Below are 20,066 nucleotides of genomic sequence, written 5' to 3' on the forward strand. Positions count from 1 at the left end.
GCAAATCTGCAGTGTTTTATCACATAAAACTTTTTCGTGTTTTTCTTGAGTTTGTGTTTTAATTCAGTACGGCTCATTGGGACCATCGTCAAATCGAGTGCGTTCAGGCTAGGACATTAAACTCGCACTAATATTGTTCACAAGAGAATGACAGTGCGAAATATGTCTGGGTTTTTTAGGAAAATGCTTTGTCAAAGAATAATAGTCTGTTGAAGTATGAAATAATTAGGAGACAAAAAACAAACCTGCGTTGAAATCTTTTGATTAACAGGAACAAATTTCAATGGACTTGATTACGAACAATGCATAGCGCAAATTAAAAGCAGAAATTCCGCAGTGTGCTCTCAGAATCGCAGATTTGCCATGGTAATTATGTAAACAATGACTGTCCAGTTTGTGTCAACTTGTACGTCTATATTTTAGAATCATATACGCTAAATTATGGTTCTGAATGAGACAACAGCCAGAGAATGCTTTATTCAAAAATGTTGTCAAACCCTTCTCGCTATCTTAAGCTGCTTGCTGGGTGTGCTTTTAGTGTGCAACATGTGAGTAATGGTAAAGGTGCTTCATTGTCAGTATCTCAAATATTTGACTTTCAATCTGGTATTCTACACCATGAAATACTCAGTTCACAAAACAGTGAGAATGTCCCATGATGCAAAGCACAAAACAGTGAGAATGTCCTATGATGCAATGCACAAAACAGTGAGAATGTTCTGGGATGCAATGCACAAAACAGTGGGAATGTCCTATGATACAATGCACAAAACAGTGAGAATGTCCCATGATGCAATGCACAAAACAGTGAGAATGTCCTATGATGCAATGCACAAAACAGTGAGAATGTCCTATGATGCAATGCACAAAACAGTGAGAATGTTCTGGGATGCAATGCACAAAACAGTGAGAATGTCCTATGATACAATGCACAAAACAGTGAGAATGTCCCATGATGCAATGCACAAAACAGTGAGAATGTCCTATGATGCAATGCACAAAACAGTGAGAATGTCCTATGATGCAATGCACAAAACAGTGAGAATGTCCTATGATACAATGCACAAAACAGTGAGAATGTCCTATGATGCAATGCACAAAACAGTGAGAATGTCCTATGATGCAATGCACAAAACAGTGAGAATGTCCTATGATGCAATTCACAAAAAAGTGAGAATGTCCTATGATGCAATGCACAAAACAGTGAGAATGTCCTATGATGCAATGCACAAAACAGTGAGAATGTCCTATGATGCAATGCACAAAACAGTGAGAATGTTCTATGATGCAATGCACAAAACAGTTAGAATGTCCCATGATGAAATGCACAAAACAGTGAGAATGTCCTATGATGCAATGCACAAAACAGTGAGAATGTCCTATGATGCAATGCACAAAACAGTGAGAATGTTCTATGATGCAATGCACAAAACAGTTAGAATGTCCCATGATGAAATGCACAAAACAGTGAGAATGTCCTATGATGCAAAGCACAAAACAGTGAGAATGTCCCATGATGCAGTGCACAAAACAGTGAGAATGTCCCATGATGCAATGCACAAAACAGTGAGAATGTCCTATGATGCAATGCACAAAACAGTGAGAATGTCCTATGATGCAATGCACAAAACAGTGAGAATGTCCTATGATGCAATGCACAAAACAGTGAGAATGTCCTATGATGCAATGCACAAAACAGTGAGAATGTCCTATGATGCAATGCACAAAACAGTGAGAATGTCCAATGATGCAAAGCACAAAACAGTGAGAATGTCCAATGATGCAAAGCACAAAACAGTGAGAATGTCCAATGATGCAATGCACAAAACAGTGAGAATGTCCTATGATGCAATGCACAAAACAGTGAGAATGTCCCATGATGCAGTGCACAAAACAGTTAGAATGTCCTATGATGCAATGCACAAAACAGTGAGAATGTCCAATGATGCAAAGCACAAAACAGTGAGAATGTCATATGATGCAAAGCACAAAACAGGGAGAATGTCCTATGATGCAATGCACAAAACAGTGAGAATGTCATATGATGCAAAGCACAAAACAGTGAGAATGTCATATGATGCAAAGCACAAAACAGGGAGAATGTCCTATGATGCAATGCACAAAACAGTGAGAATGTCATATGATGCAAAGCACAAAACAGGGAGAATGTCCTATGATGCTATGCATAAAACAGTGAGAATGTCCCATGATGCAAAGCACAAAACAGTGAGAATGTCCAATGATGCAAAGCACAAAACAGTGAGAATGTCCTATGATGCAAAGCACAAAACAGAGAGAATGTCCCATGATGCAAAGCACAAAACAGTGAGAATGTCCCATGATGCAGTGCACAAAACAGTTAGAATGTCCTATGATGCAATGCACAAAACAGTGAGAATGTCCAATGATGCAATGCACAAAACAGTGAGAATGTCCAATGATGCAATGCACAAAACAGTGAGAATGTCCAATGATGCAATGCACAAAACAGTGAGAATGTCCAATGATGCAATGCACAAAACAGTGAGAATGTCCAATGATGCAAAGCACAAAACAGTGAGAATGTCCTATGATGCAAAGCACAAAACAGTGAGAATGTCCCATGATGCAGTGCACAAAACAGTTAGAATGTCCTATGATGCAATGCACAAAACAGTGAGAATGTCCCATGATGCAGTGCACAAAACAGTGAGAATGTCCTATGATGCAATGCACAAAACAGTGAGAATGTCCAATGATGCAAAGCACAAAACAGTGAGAATGTCCTATGATGCAAAGCACAAAACAGTGAGAATGTCCCATGATGCAGTGCACAAAACAGTTAGAATGTCCTATGATGCAATGCACAAAACAGTGAGAATGTCCCATGATGCAGTGCACAAAACAGTGAGAATGTCCTATGATGCAATGCACAAAACAGTGAGAATGTCCAATGATGCAATGCACAAAACAGAATGTCCAATGATGCAAAGCACAAAACAGTGAGAATGTCCTATGATGCAAAGCACAAAACAGAGAGAATGTCCCATGATGCAAAGCACAAAACAGTGAGAATGTCCCATGATGCAGTGCACAAAACAGTGAGAATGTCCTATGATGCAATGCACAAAACAGTGAGAATGTCCTATGATGCAATGCACAAAACAGTGAGAATGTCCAATGATGCAATGCACAAAACAGTGAGAATGTCCAATGATGCAAAGCACAAAACAGTGAGAATGTCCAATGATGCAAAGCACAAAACAGTAAGAATCTTCCATGATGCAGTGCACAAAACAGAGAGAATGTCCCATGATGCAATGCACAAAACAGTGAGAATGTCCCATGATGCAGTGCACAAAACAGTGAGAATGTCCAATGATGCAATGCACAAAACAGTGAGAATGTCCTATGATGCAATGCACAAAACAGTGAGAATGTCCAATGATGCAATGCACAAAACAGTGAGAATGTCCTATGATGCAATGCACAAAACAGTGAGAATGTCCCATGATGCAATGCACAAAACAGTGAGAATGTCCTATGATGCAAAGCACAAAACAGAGAGAATGTCCCATGATGCAAAGCACAAAACAGTGAGAATGTCCCATGATGCAGTGCACAAAACAGTTAGAATGTCCTATGATGCAATGCACAAAACAGTGAGAATGTCCTATGATGCAATGCACAAAACAGTGAGAATGTCCGATGATGCAAAGCACAAAACAGTGAGAATGTCCAATGATGCAATGCACAAAACAGTGAGAATGTCCAATGATGCAAAGCACAAAACAGTGAGAATGTCCTATGATGCAATGCACAAAACAGTGAGAATGTCCTATGATGCAATGCACAAAACAGTGAGAATGTCCGATGATGCAAAGCACAAAACAGTGAGAATGTCCAATGATGCAATGCACAAAACAGTGAGAATGTCCAATGATGCAAAGCACAAAACAGTGAGAATGTCCTATGATGCAATGCACAAAACAGTGAGAATGTCCAATGATGCAATGCACAAAACAGTGAGAATGTCCTATGATGCAAAGCACAAAACAGTGAGAATGTCCAATGATGCAAAGCACAAAACAGTGAGAATGTCCAATGATGCAATGCACAAAACAGTGAGAATGTCCTATGATGCAATGCACAAAACAGTGAGAATGTCCAATGATGCAAAGCACAAAACAGTGAGAATGTCCTATGATGCAATGCACAAAACAGTGAGAATGTCCAATGATGCAAAGCACAAAACAGTGAGAATGTCCAATGATGCAAAGCACAAAACAGTGAGAATGTCCGATGATGCAATGCACAAAACAGTGAGAATGTCCTATGATGCAAAGCACAAAACAGTTAGAATGTCCAATGATGCAAAGCACAAAACAGTGAGAATGTCCTATGATGCAAAGCACAAAACAGTGAGAATGTCCTATGATGCAATGCACAAAACAGTGAGAATGTCCTATGATGCAAAGCACAAAACAGTTAGAATGTCCAATGATGCAAAGCACAAAACAGTGAGAATGTCCTATGATGCAAAGCACAAAACAGTGAGAATGTCCTATGATGCAATGCACAAAACAGTGAGAATGTCCTATGATGCAAAGCACAAAACAGTTAGAATGTCCAATGATGCAAAGCACAAAACAGTGAGAATGTCCCATGATGCAAAGCACAAAACAGTGAGAATGTCATATGATGCAAAGCACAAAACAGAATGTCCTATGATGCAATGCACAAAACAGTGAGAATGTCCTATGATGCAAAGCACAAAACAGGGAGAATGTCCTATGATGCAAAGCACAAAACAGTGAGAATGTCCAATGATGCAAAGCACAAAACAGTGAGAATGTCCTATGATGCAAAGCACAAAACAGGGAGAATGTCCCATGATGCAAAGCACAAAACAGTGAGAATGTCCAATGATGCAAAGCACAAAACAGTGAGAATGTCCTATGATGCAAAGCACAAAACAGGGAGAATGTCCCATGATGCAAAGCACAAAACAGTGAGAATGTCCCATGATGCAGTGCACAAAACAGTTAGAATGTCCTATGATGCAATGCACAAAACAGTGAGAATGTCCTATGATGCAATGCACAAAACAGTGAGAATGTCCGATGATGCAATGCACAAAACAGTGAGAATGTCCAATGATGCAAAGCACAAAACAGTGAGAATGTCCGATGATGCAAAGCACAAAACAGTGAGAATGTCCAATGATGCAAAGCACAAAACAGTGAGAATGTCCTATGATGCAAAGCACAAAACAGGGAGAATGTCCCATGATGCAATGCACAAAACAGTGAGAATGTCCCATGATGCAATGCACAAAACAGAATGTCCTATGATGCAAAGCACAAAACAGTGAGAATGTCCTATGATGCAATGCACAAAACAGAATGTCCTATGATGCAAAGCACAAAACAGTGAGAATGTCCCATGATGCAAAGCACAAAACAGTGAGAATGTCCAATGATGCAATGCACAAAACAGTGAGAATGTCATATGATGCAATGCACAAAACAGTGAGAATGTCCTATGATGCAATGCACAAAACAGAATGTCCTATGATGCAATGCACAAAACAGTGAGAATGTCCAATGATGCAAAGCACAAAACAGTGAGAATGTCCCATGATGCAATGCACAAAACAGTGAGAATGTCCAATGATGCAAAGCACAAAACAGTGAGAATGTCCAATGATGCAAAGCACAAAACAGTGAGAATGTCCAATGATGCAATGCACAAAACAGGGAGAATGTCCCATGATGCAATGCACAAAACAGTGAGAATGTCCCATGATGCAATGCACAAAACAGTGAGAATGTCCAATGATGCAAAGCACAAAACAGTGAGAATGTCCAATGATGCAATGCACAAAACAGGGAGAATGTCCCATGATGCAAAGCACAAAACAGGGAGAATGTCCCATGATGCAAAGCACAAAACAGTGAGAATGTCCTATGATGCAAAGCACAAAACAGGGAGAATGTCCCATGATGCAAAGCACAAAACAGTGAGAATGTCCCATGATGCAGTGCACAAAACAGTTAGAATGTCCTATGATGCAATGCACAAAACAGTGAGAATGTCCTATGATGCAATGCACAAAACAGTGAGAATGTCCGATGATGCAATGCACAAAACAGTGAGAATGTCCAATGATGCAAAGCACAAAACAGTGAGAATGTCCGATGATGCAATGCACAAAACAGTGAGAATGTCCAATGATGCAATGCACAAAACAGTGAGAATGTCCTATGATGCAATGCACAAAACAGTGAGAATGTCCAATGATGCAAAGCACAAAACAGTGAGAATGTCCGATGATGCAATGCACAAAACAGTGAGAATGTCCAATGATGCAATGCACAAAACAGTGAGAATGTCCTATGATGCAATGCACAAAACAGTGAGAATGTCCAATGATGCAATGCACAAAACAGTGAGAATGTCCAATGATGCAATGCACAAAACAGTGAGAATGTCCAATGATGCAAAGCACAAAACAGTGAGAATGTCCTATGATGCAAAGCACAAAACAGGGAGAATGTCCCATGATGCAATGCACAAAACAGTGAGAATGTCCCATGATGCAATGCACAAAACAGAATGTCCTATGATGCAAAGCACAAAACAGTGAGAATGTCCAATGATGCAAAGCACAAAACAGGGAGAATGTCCCATGATGCAATGCACAAAACAGTGAGAATGTCCCATGATGCAATGCACAAAACAGAATGTCCTATGATGCAAAGCACAAAACAGTGAGAATGTCCAATGATGCAAAGCACAAAACAGTGAGAATGTCCTATGATGCAAAGCACAAAACAGGGAGAATGTCCCATGATGCAATGCACAAAACAGTGAGAATGTCCCATGATGCAATGCACAAAACAGAATGTCCTATGATGCAAAGCACAAAACAGTGAGAATGTCCTATGATGCAATGCACAAAACAGAATGTCCTATGATGCAAAGCACAAAACAGTGAGAATGTCCTATGATGCAAAGCACAAAACAGTGAGAATGTCCCATGATGCAAAGCACAAAATAGTTAGAATGTCCTATGATGCAAAGCACAAAACAGTGAGAATGTCCAATGATGCAAAGTACAAAACGTTGAGAATGTCCCATGATGCAAAGCACAAAACAGTGAGAATGTCCCATGATGCAAAGCACAACACAGTGAGAATGTCCCATGATGCAAAGCACAAAACAGTGAGAATGTCCGATGATGCAAAGTACAAAACGCTGAGAATGTCCCATGATGCAAAGCACAAAACAGTGAGAATGTCCCATGATGCAAAGCACAACACAGTGAGAATGTCCCATGATGCAAAGCACAAAACAGTGAGAATGTCCGATGATGCAAAGTACAAAACGCTGAGAATGTCCCATGATGCAAAGCACAAAACAGTGAGAATGTCCCATGATGCAAAGCATAACACAGTGAGAATGTCCCATGATGCAATGCACAAAACAATGAGAATGTCCTATGATGCAATGCACAAAACAGTGAGAATGTCCCATGATGCTATGCATAAAACAGTGAGAATGTCCCATTATGCAAAGCACAAAACAGTGAGAATGTCCCATGATGCAATGCACAAAACAGTGAGAATGTCCCATGATGCAATGCACAAAACAGTAAGAATCTTCCATGATGCAATGCACAAAACAGTGAGAATGTCCCATGATGCAATGCACAAAACAGTGAGAATGTCCATGATGAAATGCACAAAACAGTGAGAATGTCTCATGATGCAATGCACAAAACAATGTGAATGTCCCATGATTCAATGCACAAAACAATGAGAATGTCCTATGATGCAATGCACAAAACTGAGAATATCCCATGATGCAATGCACAAAAAAGTGAGAATGTCTCATGATGCAATGCACAAAACAGGGAGAATGTCCCATGATGCAATGCACAAAACAGTGAGAATTTCCCATGATGCAATGCACAAAACAGTGAGAATGTCCCATGATGCAATGCACAAAACAGTGAGACAATTCCCATGATGCAATTCACAGAAAAAAATCGTATGTTTTCATATTTCAGACACTGAAAGTTAGCAAGTTAGTGCAGCCTGTGTGAGCATATGATTATATTAAGTCAGGTATTCAAGTTTGATCTTTAAATTGGACATGAATTAGTGAAAAGTTGGAAAAGATGATAATGATGGTGTATACTGAGTGGTTCATCTATGATGTTTTTTTACAGTGAGTTGAGTGGTTCCCTGGAAACAATATCCAGCACATCATCCAAGGGAAAAGATGACCATGAAAAACAGAGAAAGAAAGAAGAGCAAGCAAAAAAGAAGCAGGAGGAGAAGGAGCGCAAAGAAAAAGAGAGAAAAGAAAAAGAAGAAAAAGATAGACTGAGAAAAGAGCAGTTGGAGCAAAAGAAAAAAGAGAAAGAAGAGGAGAAAAAGAAGAAAGATGAGGAGAAACGGAAGAAAGAAGAGGAGAAAAAGATGAAGAAGTTTTTCAATGTAAGATTTATTTAAATGATGTTAATGATCTAATTAGGACTTGCTTAACTCTGATAAGAGTTCTTTTTTGAATAATTTTTATATTTATAGTAATATGTGTTATAGAAAATAAATATAAATTTAGCAATTTGCACCCACTCACTTCATCACTGACGTAGTTTCATTATTGAGATCACTGTTTTTAAGCCAGGTGCCCTTGAAAAGCCCATGTCTTGTGACCTGGCAGAAATTCTCATTTGTTGTGTTGTGTCTACATTTGACTTTTATTTGTCATTAAAATCCAAAATGTCTTTTTAATTGAGATTTCATGTAGTCTTTTATAATATCTCCTGTATGTTGTTAAGTTATAGCATTAATGAGTTTCCATTTGGATGAATACTAACTTGGCAAACTGTTATTGCAGTTAAAAGGAAGTGAATCTCCGGTAAAACAGGGTACTGCTATCAACAGTTACTCTGGCAAGGAAGAGTCACATGACCTCGCTTTCATAAAAGGCGAGTTATTGTGTATCATACGATTGGAAGGAAACCCTGAGGGAAAATGGTTGGCCAAAAACAAGGAAGGAAAATGTGAGTTTTAATTACTCCTGGACTTTCCAGACCTAATGATATTTAACCCTTCTCTTCTTTATTTGCCATTTAACAATACATGATTGATATATATTATTGTTTGTCTTGATATCACAAATTATAACATTCATTGAAGAAAAATTAGTGTTGGTTAACTGTAACCAAACTATTCATAAGTAACCCATAATGTTTCCATGAGATCAATTGAAATAAACATTTGAACCTCAGCTCATTGAATTGATAACTGTGTTATTTTAACCCAAATTTATGTTGACATCAACAAAAAACTTGTATGTCAGGTCACCTAGAAGTGATTTTCCAAATGTTTCATTTGCCTAAACAATGCATATTAATAGTGGTATGATTTGACCCTGATTCAAATAATTTCACGAAAAATTATAGACTTTAATAAAATAACCTTCTGTTAATAAGTAACCTGTCATTGTTTCATGGTAAGCAGTTACAAAGTTTATTGAAACACTTAAAATTCCTCAGAAGGTATTAAAATGGTTACACTAACTAATTGAACACATATTAAAAACATACAAATTTACACAAATTACTATCTAAAGCACGAAAATGATTTTAAAAAAAACTACTATTGAAAAAAACTGGTGATAAAAAGAAAAAAAAGTAAGTAATATGAATAAAAAAAACATGGAAAAGGGATGAAACAAAAATTATTAAAGGAAAAAAATATTTATATTAATTTGCCAGAAGGTGTAGTTGATTTGTGGTAGCTGTTAGTTGATTAGTAGCAACAGATACAGTAGTTGATTAGTGGTATTTTGTAGTTGATTACCGGTAGTAGTAAATGCTAGTTGATCAGTCAAAACCCATAGTTTATTAGTGGTAACCAGTAATTGGTGAGTGGTCTTGTTTTATATATATAGTTAAACCCACAATTGATGGATCCAGTAAATCTTCACTTTATTGTCAAGTTCAATGCCTTTTAATATATATGTTGTCTCCTGTTGTCTCCAGATGGTTATGTTGAAATAACAGACGTTTACTGTGATGGCGATGGTGATGACGTCTATGATGAAGCGATGTCAAATGAAATTCCAGAAGAAAGTGATGGTGAAGGTAAAGAATTTTTTAATATTTATTTGTAAATTATACATGGTATGTTACAGTTTTTGAAAGTATTCTTTGTTCTGATTACTTGACTATTATATCAAATATTTTGGATCACTATAAGCTCTGTAGTCTTTGTATGATTTATGTTAGAATTTATTATAAATTTTATATTTTACATGCCAGTTGTCTGCTATCCAAACAGTACTCTCATTTTGGGCATGTTTCTTGTCGGCTTTTGTTCGCCATAAATCTCTCTCAAATATTTCTCCCACTCCATTCCTTCAAATCATCACTCGTTTGTCTCTGCAGCCTCCCCCTTCCTCTTGCTCCTTCAACCAGACTATCTATGATCATTGCATTTAGCCCTCTTTTCTTATTTGATGGCTATAAAATGTCATTTTCCATCTCTTAACCATATCAACCACTGTCTCCATTTCCTATCCACCCAATCGTTCCCTGACCAAATACAGCACTTATTCATTTATCTTCTTCTCTTTCCATGAAATATCCATCAACCATCTGTAAACCTTCATCTCAAATGTTGCCAGTTTCTCCTTACTTATCTCGCTCAATGTCCAGCTTTCGCATCCATATAAGAGTGTCGAATTAACTATCGCTCTGAGCAATTCAAGTTTATTTACCATTTTTAAGCTTTTAGCTTTCCAAATTGTGTTCTTATGAACAACATGTTGTAATTTCCAATCTCAATACCCCCTTTTTTTTAACAGGTGTTACTGAAGAAGTGTACGAATGCGTTGATTTATAAGCAAAGCAATGTGAAGACGAAGATATTACACATAACCTTTGACCTTCTGTAATTACCTGTATCATATCAGGTTAAAATGCAGCATACGTGCATGATACAAGTAATGTTGTATTTATATATACAAATTTATTAGCTACTGCACTGTTTTTAAATCCATATTTTAAATTGAGAGTCAAAATGTATATTTTTGAACATTTTGATATGTGATAAAAAACACGTAGAAACATGGCGCACCAATTCAGTCGTATTTACAGCATAGATGCATGTTCAGAATTGTTTAAACTAACAGATGTCATTCTTATTATTTTGCTTTTTTTTTTCAATGAAAGCAAATAAGCATTTTTTATATTATTATTAGCTACCGGTATATTTTGTTTTTTACTAACCATATTTTTTACCTTAGCCACTGCTATTTTATTCATATATATGTATGTATAAATTTACATATTGAAGTTTTTGGTGAATGGGATTAAGTGGTCTAGTTTTGGAGCTCGTAATAAACATCCTTTGCCAAAGTTTTAATTCTCTTTTAAATTCACATTGGTGAAAAGAATACAAGAACAAGGTTGTATACTGCCCTCTACAGGCATGGAGATGTATGACTACAGAGGGCGCTATGTATTTTTGTACTATGCGACTATCGGTAATCTTATCAATATAAAATAGCAATCTCTAGTTAGTTATTTATCTGTAAAAATACTATTAAATAGATTTCAATGAAGAGTCGGGTACACAGCTATCATGGTTATGTTCATTTATTACAACTTATGCAAATATATTGCAAGTGTTTGAATGAACTGCATACATATATTCACAAAAAAAAATCCATGCACTGCATTTTACTAGAACCTCACATAAGCCAAAAATTGTCTGGATCATTGGCGATCCACTCCGCTGGTATTGACCTTAAAATCCCTTTTGTGTCTGTGCGTGTGGTTTTCTGTGTATTAACTCTTCTGTGAACTTTTTTGCTTGGTTGAAATCGTTCAAACTTGGCAGGCAGGTCACACCTTCACTCTAGTTAGCCGGGAAAATCTGAAAAAAATCCTGGTCCACCATTGCCCACATAGCAAAAAAACTGATTTTTGATTACCTTTTTGATAAACTTCAGACATAGCTCATTCTACTCAGCTTGAGTTTGGGCACAAAGTTACTATTTGATTTTTGATATTTGTTTTCATTACCGAGAAATTTGAATGAATGAATATTTATTATAGAAAACTAAGCACAACATACCGTGGATGGGCGACACAGTAACTAAAATTTAGTAAATGTGTCAAGGTAAAAAAAGATATTATTGCGGAAATAAAAAGTTTGTCTTTTATCAAAAGGGTCAACTTGCATGAATATAATATGGATAACAGCAAAAGACGTGATAGTAATATAGTGAATTGACTTCTGAAGACTGATTTCTTTTTGCGAGCTTCGTCTATGGGGCCTCAGTATTAATTATAAACGTTTGCTTCACGTACATGTCCTACCATGGCAACAACGGAAACAATTTTATATTTTTGAGCGGAGTGGATCGCCGGTCAGCCTACCGGCTTGTTCAAATATGACTTACTTTCTAAGACATATCTTTGTCATTTACGTAACCACTTGCAGCGCTAATGAAGCAAATATGGTACTAATAATTAAGAATGCTTCTAAACTGCTGTCTTTATTTAACATTTACTATTACTTGTACAATTATTTACTCTACATTGTACAGTCTGTAAATGAGCTCTCTTCTAATGTCACAAATTATTTGGGGTTGAAGCCTAATGAAAAAGTTGGTCATAAATCACATGTTTACTGGTTCCTTGTGTGCAATCATGGACTGTATTGGCCATAAATTATTCAAAAATTTGTATTAATTCTATAGAACGTATTATAGACCTAGAGTGCAATTACTTCAGAAAAGGGATAAGAAATCTGGATTACCAGTACATGTGTAATGAGCAGGATTGCACCTTCAGCAAGTATCAGCCAGTAAATGGCGCTATACACCCCACTTGTGAGAAATTCGCATTCCATTCATTTATTTGTTTATATATTCTCAATGCATGTTCCAATAATGCAACACATGTTCTCACTGCTTTAACGGTGTCCCTGCAAACTTGCATTGAGATTTAATTTACATGATTAGGATTTACAACAATTATTTTGGACATTTAACACAACTATTGTATATTTTTTAACAAAACATTCATATAATGTAATCAAGAATACATTAGTATCTTTTTGAAAGGATTTCTTTGTTATTCACTTGTATGACTATTCAGTGGAATTAATTGATCTTATTATAAGGTTAATTCATGTCAAGAATGATTAAAATTAATTCAGTGTAATTACATTTGAATTTTATTAAAACATAATTAGTGGTTATTTACGTCTGGTTGCACGTTATATGCTTCTATACTTTGTTATTGTCTAGATATTACTTTCAAAGCTCAGTTCTTAATTACTTTTATTTGTTAGTTGATTCCGCTTTTGAAAATCATTTCTAGATACGATAATTTTATTATCGGCTGGTGTGATAAAAGTTGTGTCATGCCTAGTATTTCTTCAGACAAATCAAGATTTAATGATAATGGTTCTGTTTTTGTTAAATTTGTATATTTGTGTTTATTTCAGTGTTGTGATGTATTTATATATTTTTGTTTGTGTTTCATGCTTCATAGAATATATTTGCATCAATGTCATTTTGATTCTGACATATACACATAGGGCAGTCTTTTATGTTACAAAGAAAGAAAGTTGTAATTGACAACAAAATTCCAGCTTGCTTTCATTTTCTACACCTCTTACTGCATTCCTAATTCTGATTTTATTTTAATGTTGACAGTTTTGTCAGAGATGCATTCCATTCTTACCAATTATCTCAAAATCGTAACTAATATCACAAAATAACATTCAAATTTTAATATACTAGTAATCCTTGTCACTCCTTTAACACATGTGAATGACCACCTGCTCATATATGATCCATTTGATCTATAGCTAATACAACAACCAAAACACTATTGCTGTTGTCCTGCAAAGACTTTGTCCGAGAGCTAATATGAGGGCAGTATATCCCCTATCACTTTGCAATCATAATTGCTGTGAGTAATCATGGTAGGGGGTATTTTGATTAGCAGAAAACATACAAATTTCATGCGTAAATATTGTTATAACAATCACCTGTTTTTTTTAGACATGTAGCAATTCTGTTAATGGTTTTCCCAGATTTTAAAGTCAGGGATTTTATGCAAAGTTAGGGGGTCTTGATAGTTCCTGGTTCTTCCATGGTGATTTGGCCTATCATGAGCACCACTAAAAATTTTTTTTCTTTCTGATGACAGTATACAGTTTTAATGTATGGCACTGCCTCTTCCCTACATGTTTCTGGTTGGCTACCTCGGTAACTTCAATAATAAATCAATTTCACTAATTTAAACGTTTGAAATTAATTAGCTGGGTTTTATTGCTGTTTATTTTGGTAACTAAAAACACTTAATATGTGAAGAAGATTTTTGTGTGTGCAAAACTGTGAATTTAAAAATTTGCAAGTATCACTGCAATATCAAATTCATTAAAATTAAACCCAGTGAATATTATTTGTGTTAGAGTATGCTCATTGCATTGTGCACAGTTATTAAACATATGTATATGGTTTGTATAAAAATATGCACTACCTATATATGTAAATAATGCACAACGCTTGGACACATGTGCATGGATAGTGCAGAGATACATGCAAGATGTGAAGTTTTTTTTGGGGTGGCATCTTTAAAAAGTGCCATTGCCAAGTTGTGGGATGTTTGTATATGATCAGTTGGGAGAGGATGTTACTTACCCGTATGTAGAAAAATGTAGAAATTCATAAATATATTACCCATATATATGTATTCAAACAATTTTTAATATTTTTGTACAGTACAATTTATTCTGATACATGGTGGTTTTACTAGTACTGTACTTGCAGATTTGTATTTTCAACCATTTTTTCTGTATTTCAGGATTTGTTAATTTTGTTTTAGTTTCATTTTAATAGTTATACGCATTTGAAAAATAGGATGGAGATAGGGGGTGTTAGAGGAAAGCAAACAAAGGATTACAATAACAATAATTTGACAGTAATTTGTATTGCTTGTTTTGTATGACTTACTAAGATATAATTGAGTTTCTATAAATTTGACAATTTAATCATTCTACAATAATTATATAATCATTATTTTTCATTTCAGTTAATTTTTTCTAATTGAATGCAAAAATACTGTAAGGTGCTTTATTTTCACTTTGAATTTATTTTCGATTTTCTTCTCTAAAGGGATAAATCAGTGAAAATAAAATCCAGCGTAAATACTTTTTCCCTATATTTTACATTCAACCCATCAAAAATCAGTGAAAATAAACTTCATAAAAAACAGCAAAATCAGTGAAAATTAATTCCAGGTAAAATAAAGTATTTTCAGTAAAGAATGTGATTGGTTGAAAAGCAAATGACGGAGACATATGTCATTGATCAGTAATAACTAATTTCTAATAAATATATTAAGAATAATGAATTAGTATTTGGTAATAATTAAAATAAGCATAATATAGATTTTGAAGTTTAAACAGAATATCCATATATTTCTATGGAATAATCCAGTATTAGTAAAAATTAAGAAAAACCCATGGGAAATGCATCACATGGTTATTGATTTCTTCTGTCACTCATACAGAATGTGTCAGTCAGGACACAGGGGAATGGGAATTAACCATATTCCTATCCTTAGGGGGGTGATCAACCCCCCCTGAGGGGCATGCATATAATCTGTTATTAAAAGCACTAATGATGTCTCCAGTGGAAAGAATTGTGTCAAAACATACATTTATGTTTGGTTGTTCCCATGGGAACTATGCATGCGGTGAAGTTCTTATAACTAATTTGTTGATTGTGCTCAACTCTTTTTATTCTATGTAATAATAAAGTCAATTTAAAAATAATACATTCATAATGAAGTATATTATTATTTATGTGTGCATTTTGGATTCCCATGTGTGAAGTACGCTGATATCTCACTGAATGTCTTGTGAATTGATGAAAGTATTTTGATGCATAGATGTTTTGAATTACCGTAAAATCTGTATTAGAAGCTGCATCCCTAATAGAAGTCGCACCCATTATTTTTGAATAATTGAGAACCAAAAATTCATCATTTCTCATATGTATAGATGCTCTAATAGAAGCCACATCCCCTCTGTTGCATTGTACCATTTTAATAGAAGCCGCAATTTTTTAATACAGATTTTACAGTAGGGTGTAGCCCTGATTAATGTTCGATTTGAGTCTGTGCATGCTAATTATATAATTTGCATAATTATTAGCATATGTTTATCTTGTTTGGATTATTTTCCCAACCATATTTATTGAGCAATCTCGTTGTATCAACAAATCCACCAAAGTCTTTAAGAAATTCATTGTTGATGGCATCAACATGGCAAGATATCCTCAGTTCACTTAAATACTTATATGCTAAAATGATACTGGAAACTCTGAAACTAATAATAAAGATGAATTCCTGCAATTCTGACATGTAATGCCCTTACCCGATAAAAATAAATAAATATTTGAGAAAATCAAAAATATAAAAGTATGATATAAATTTTGATGAAAAACTGTAATTGTGTCATTTAACCTGATATCTCTGGAAATTAATGTGTATAACATGTTCAGTTATCACCCTTAAGATGTACATTTTATACTTTCTGCATATTAAAATTATTAATTATTTAATAATAAAAAATAGCGCATGCAATGTTGACTTTCAACTAATTCATTGAGATGTGCAGTGTCTTTCGCAGGTGAAAATTATGATTAGCTGAACAGCGCCCTCTCTGGTGAATGATAGTTAGCTGGCATGGGTGAAGTTTCTGCGTACGAATGAAACGCAATTGCTTATTTTGTTCGAGTCTGGTTTTATTTTCAATGTAATGGCAACGCATTTAGGACAGCAAGTGTTCTTTTCATTTATTGTAAATCTTTTTTGTAGTAATCTTGTAATTGAAAACTATGACATTTGTACAAATATAACAGTACAGTAATAATAAGTACAGTGATGCATCATTCCGTGGTATTTTGACTGTGATAGTATTATCTGCCACGTGCACTTCAACACACAATTTTTGTGTTTGCACGATCTGTGCTTAAATGTAATTGAGACTATTGATACAGCGACTATATTGACTACTTATAAGCAAAACCTCCAAGCTGTTACGTCATAATACAATGGTGAGACTCGGTGGGGAAACAACGATACAAAAGATAATCCAGAAAACAATTCTTAATACTTTAATCTAACACTGCATCATCGGCACATCTCAGTCGTCCGTAGTTTCTTTGCAATGTTCTTTGGGAGTAGAGACAAAACACACACCACATCTAAAAACATGCGATTCGTACCATAACATATAAGGGCACGAAATATTTTACCACAGTTCCTGTATCCCTCTATCCCTGATAGAGGGACTGTGATTTTACCAAACTGTATTTTACTGTTTAGGAATAATTATGAAATAGGTACCACTTTTGTATTATGAAATTTGTTGGAAACTCAATAAACGTAACCCCACTTCTGAATGGGTCTAAGAACAATCTCCATGGTCAAAGTTAGTAAAATATACCAGCCGTCAAAGGGGTGGAAAATCATGGTACACATATTGGGATTGGGTCCCATAAATAGAATCTCCTGTTCAGCATGGGGAAGTTATTTACATAAATAAAAAGATATTCGTTGTGTTTACTTTCATGGCCTCTTTGGAGATAAATACTTTCTTATAACCACGGTGCTAGATCGACCACAGGGAGTCCAGGAACTATGATCAACTGTATGCAGTCTCTATGGGGTGGGGGTGTCGGCTGGTATATATTGTTGTAAGAAATAGACAAGGGATGAAGGCTCCATCGAGCTCATATTTTTTAAATTGGAAAAAACAGACGAACAGACTTAGTTGCTCTTTCAAATTTCGCCAAAGCCTTACCTATATTTTACTTATATCTGCAGAATAAATCAAGAAAACTACACAAATTGACTCCATTTATGAATAATTTACGGTTGGCCCGAACGCACGACACAGTTGGAGGCGTGGTCTGTTCAGAATTTGTCAACAACCAATCATATGTGGTTACGACTAGCCTTGCTCAACTGGTCGAATCCTGAGATCAGACAACTAAATAATATTGGTTGTCTGCATGAGTTCTGAGCAACCGAATTTATATATGTTGCACACGTAGTGATAATCTTGTTACACAGTTCAGGCGAGTCTCAACAACTACCCCAAAGTATAGTTTTATGAGAGTTTTCGGACTTGGTTTTCACCGTGATGGTTGCCAGGCTATGGAAATGCCAGGATGATTTCACAATATCACGACAAGGCGCGCACAAACTCCAGTAACAAACCTTAGATGCAAATGGACGTCGAAATCTCGTCTCGAGCGCTAGCGAGAGTCGCGAGACTTGTTTTGTGTCTCTCAAAATAGTGTTCCGTTCCCTGCTATTGTCGCGTCTATTGTTCTAATGATCTCTGTAACCATGGTAATGGGAACAAATATAGTAGAATCTGTATTAATAATACTGATCCATTATAGAGATTTTTTCATTTGTTTATTTCAATCTGTGACAATATGTGTGGACCATGATGATTTATTCAAAAACAATTTACAAACTGGCAAGTTCACCAATGACACACTGGCTACTGTAAAGGGGGTAATTATTCACTGGGTTTTAATTTAGCTTATTTCGCTGACTGGAAAAATGTGCTAAATTAAAACACAGTAAATATGTAAAATTTAGCATAGAACACATTATCTAAATGAGAAAACCGTGAATTTAAAACCCACTGAATATGCCTGAAATGGTAAATCAGTGAAATTTAAACCCAGTGAAAATTAGTCATTTTACAGTACTTTATAAACACGTATGATATATCTGTCAATTTGAATACATATTTTACAAAGCTAACGTACTTTTTGTACTTTAGTACAACGTCATTTTTGTTTAATTACCTAACGCTTTTAGGTTCATGTGCTGCAAGTTACAGAGCACATATCTAAACGGCAAATAATTTAGCCCAGGCATTTTCCGTATCAAAATCGCGAAATTATCCGTTTTTTACGAAATCTAGGAAGTTCGAATTACTAAACGAAGTACAGGACGACGAAGCTGAAATATCCAAGAACCAACACATACCAAAAATTATATATCAAAAGTGAATATTCGTGGTGTATTTTAAGTCTAAGCGGACCGGAAGTGGGAATTTGATACTAGTCTAAATATCCAAACACATTTTAGTATAAGCATGGAGGTATTAAGAATGGTAGTAATGAGCATTTAGTGCTTTATTTACTAAAATTTAAATTATATATTATGTATTACATAAAATAATAACATTATAACAGATAAGAAACTGTTTTGCTTTATTGTTAACCACAGAGAGACCAGTGTTTTGTGTAATTCAGGACAACCCCCCCCCCCAACCGGCTTAATATAATAAATAAATTATTCCGTTGTAGTTTTATGGCCAATATGTCATTACCATCCTATTGCCATCACCCATATATACTTGGTTACCTTGGTTTTATTATCAATATTTAATTGCAGGTATATTGTATCACCAGTACGCTACCCCTACCATCATCAGTGTTTGCTGGGTTAATTTGGTTTTATTACTGATATATTCTCTCTCCTGTGCGCTGCAGAACTGGATAACAATTGTTCAATAGGTTTATAACTATGAGCCAAATTACAAAAAAAAAAAAAAAAAAAAAGCATGAAAATATTTGTCTTTTTCCCCAGTAATAGTAATGTATTTATTTGTCTGTTAGACTAATATTTACTTAAAATATTTGTATTACATGATATTTTTCATTGGAATGTAAACACTCGAAGATTAATTCACAGTACTCTGTGTGCAGTGGCATAATAGTGACAATACATGCACTGTCAACACTGTGTGTCTGTGAAATATGAACCACGTGGTCAGCTATTGTTGATGTGGGCGGTGCATCTCTCTATATTTTATAGCAGCCAGCATGTTCAATACCGGGGTTCAATATAATATTTCTCGCGATTGCAACAATAGGCCTGTATATGTTTATAAAAATCCCAATTAAACACCCCTACATTTAGTTAATAATAGAACAGAATAAAATTGATA

General features: G+C 35.4%; 1 protein-coding gene and 1 long non-coding RNA gene across 3 annotated transcripts in view; one reads left to right on the plus strand and one right to left on the minus strand.

Annotated features, from left to right (window-relative positions):
• LOC102808249 (uncharacterized) overlaps positions 1-15,857 on the plus strand; it is a 47,093-nt gene extending 31,236 nt beyond the window's left edge. The window contains exons 7-10 of the mRNA XM_085503405.1: positions 8,216-8,486; positions 8,890-9,055; positions 10,040-10,141; positions 10,864-15,857. Coding sequence (XP_085359531.1) covers positions 8,216-8,486; positions 8,890-9,055; positions 10,040-10,141; positions 10,864-10,901 — 577 coding nt within the window. The 3' untranslated portion in view covers positions 10,902-15,857. The remainder of the gene's footprint in view (positions 1-8,215; positions 8,487-8,889; positions 9,056-10,039; positions 10,142-10,863) is intronic.
• Positions 1-20,066, minus strand: part of LOC102802515 (uncharacterized) — a 494,330-nt gene that overhangs the window by 168,357 nt on the left and 305,907 nt on the right. The gene's annotated exons all lie outside the window — the stretch shown is intronic.

This window comes from Saccoglossus kowalevskii, chromosome 9 (genome assembly GCF_978046115.1).
Source record: "Saccoglossus kowalevskii chromosome 9, keSacKowa6.1, whole genome shotgun sequence".
Taxonomy (NCBI): Eukaryota; Metazoa; Hemichordata; class Enteropneusta; family Harrimaniidae; genus Saccoglossus; species Saccoglossus kowalevskii.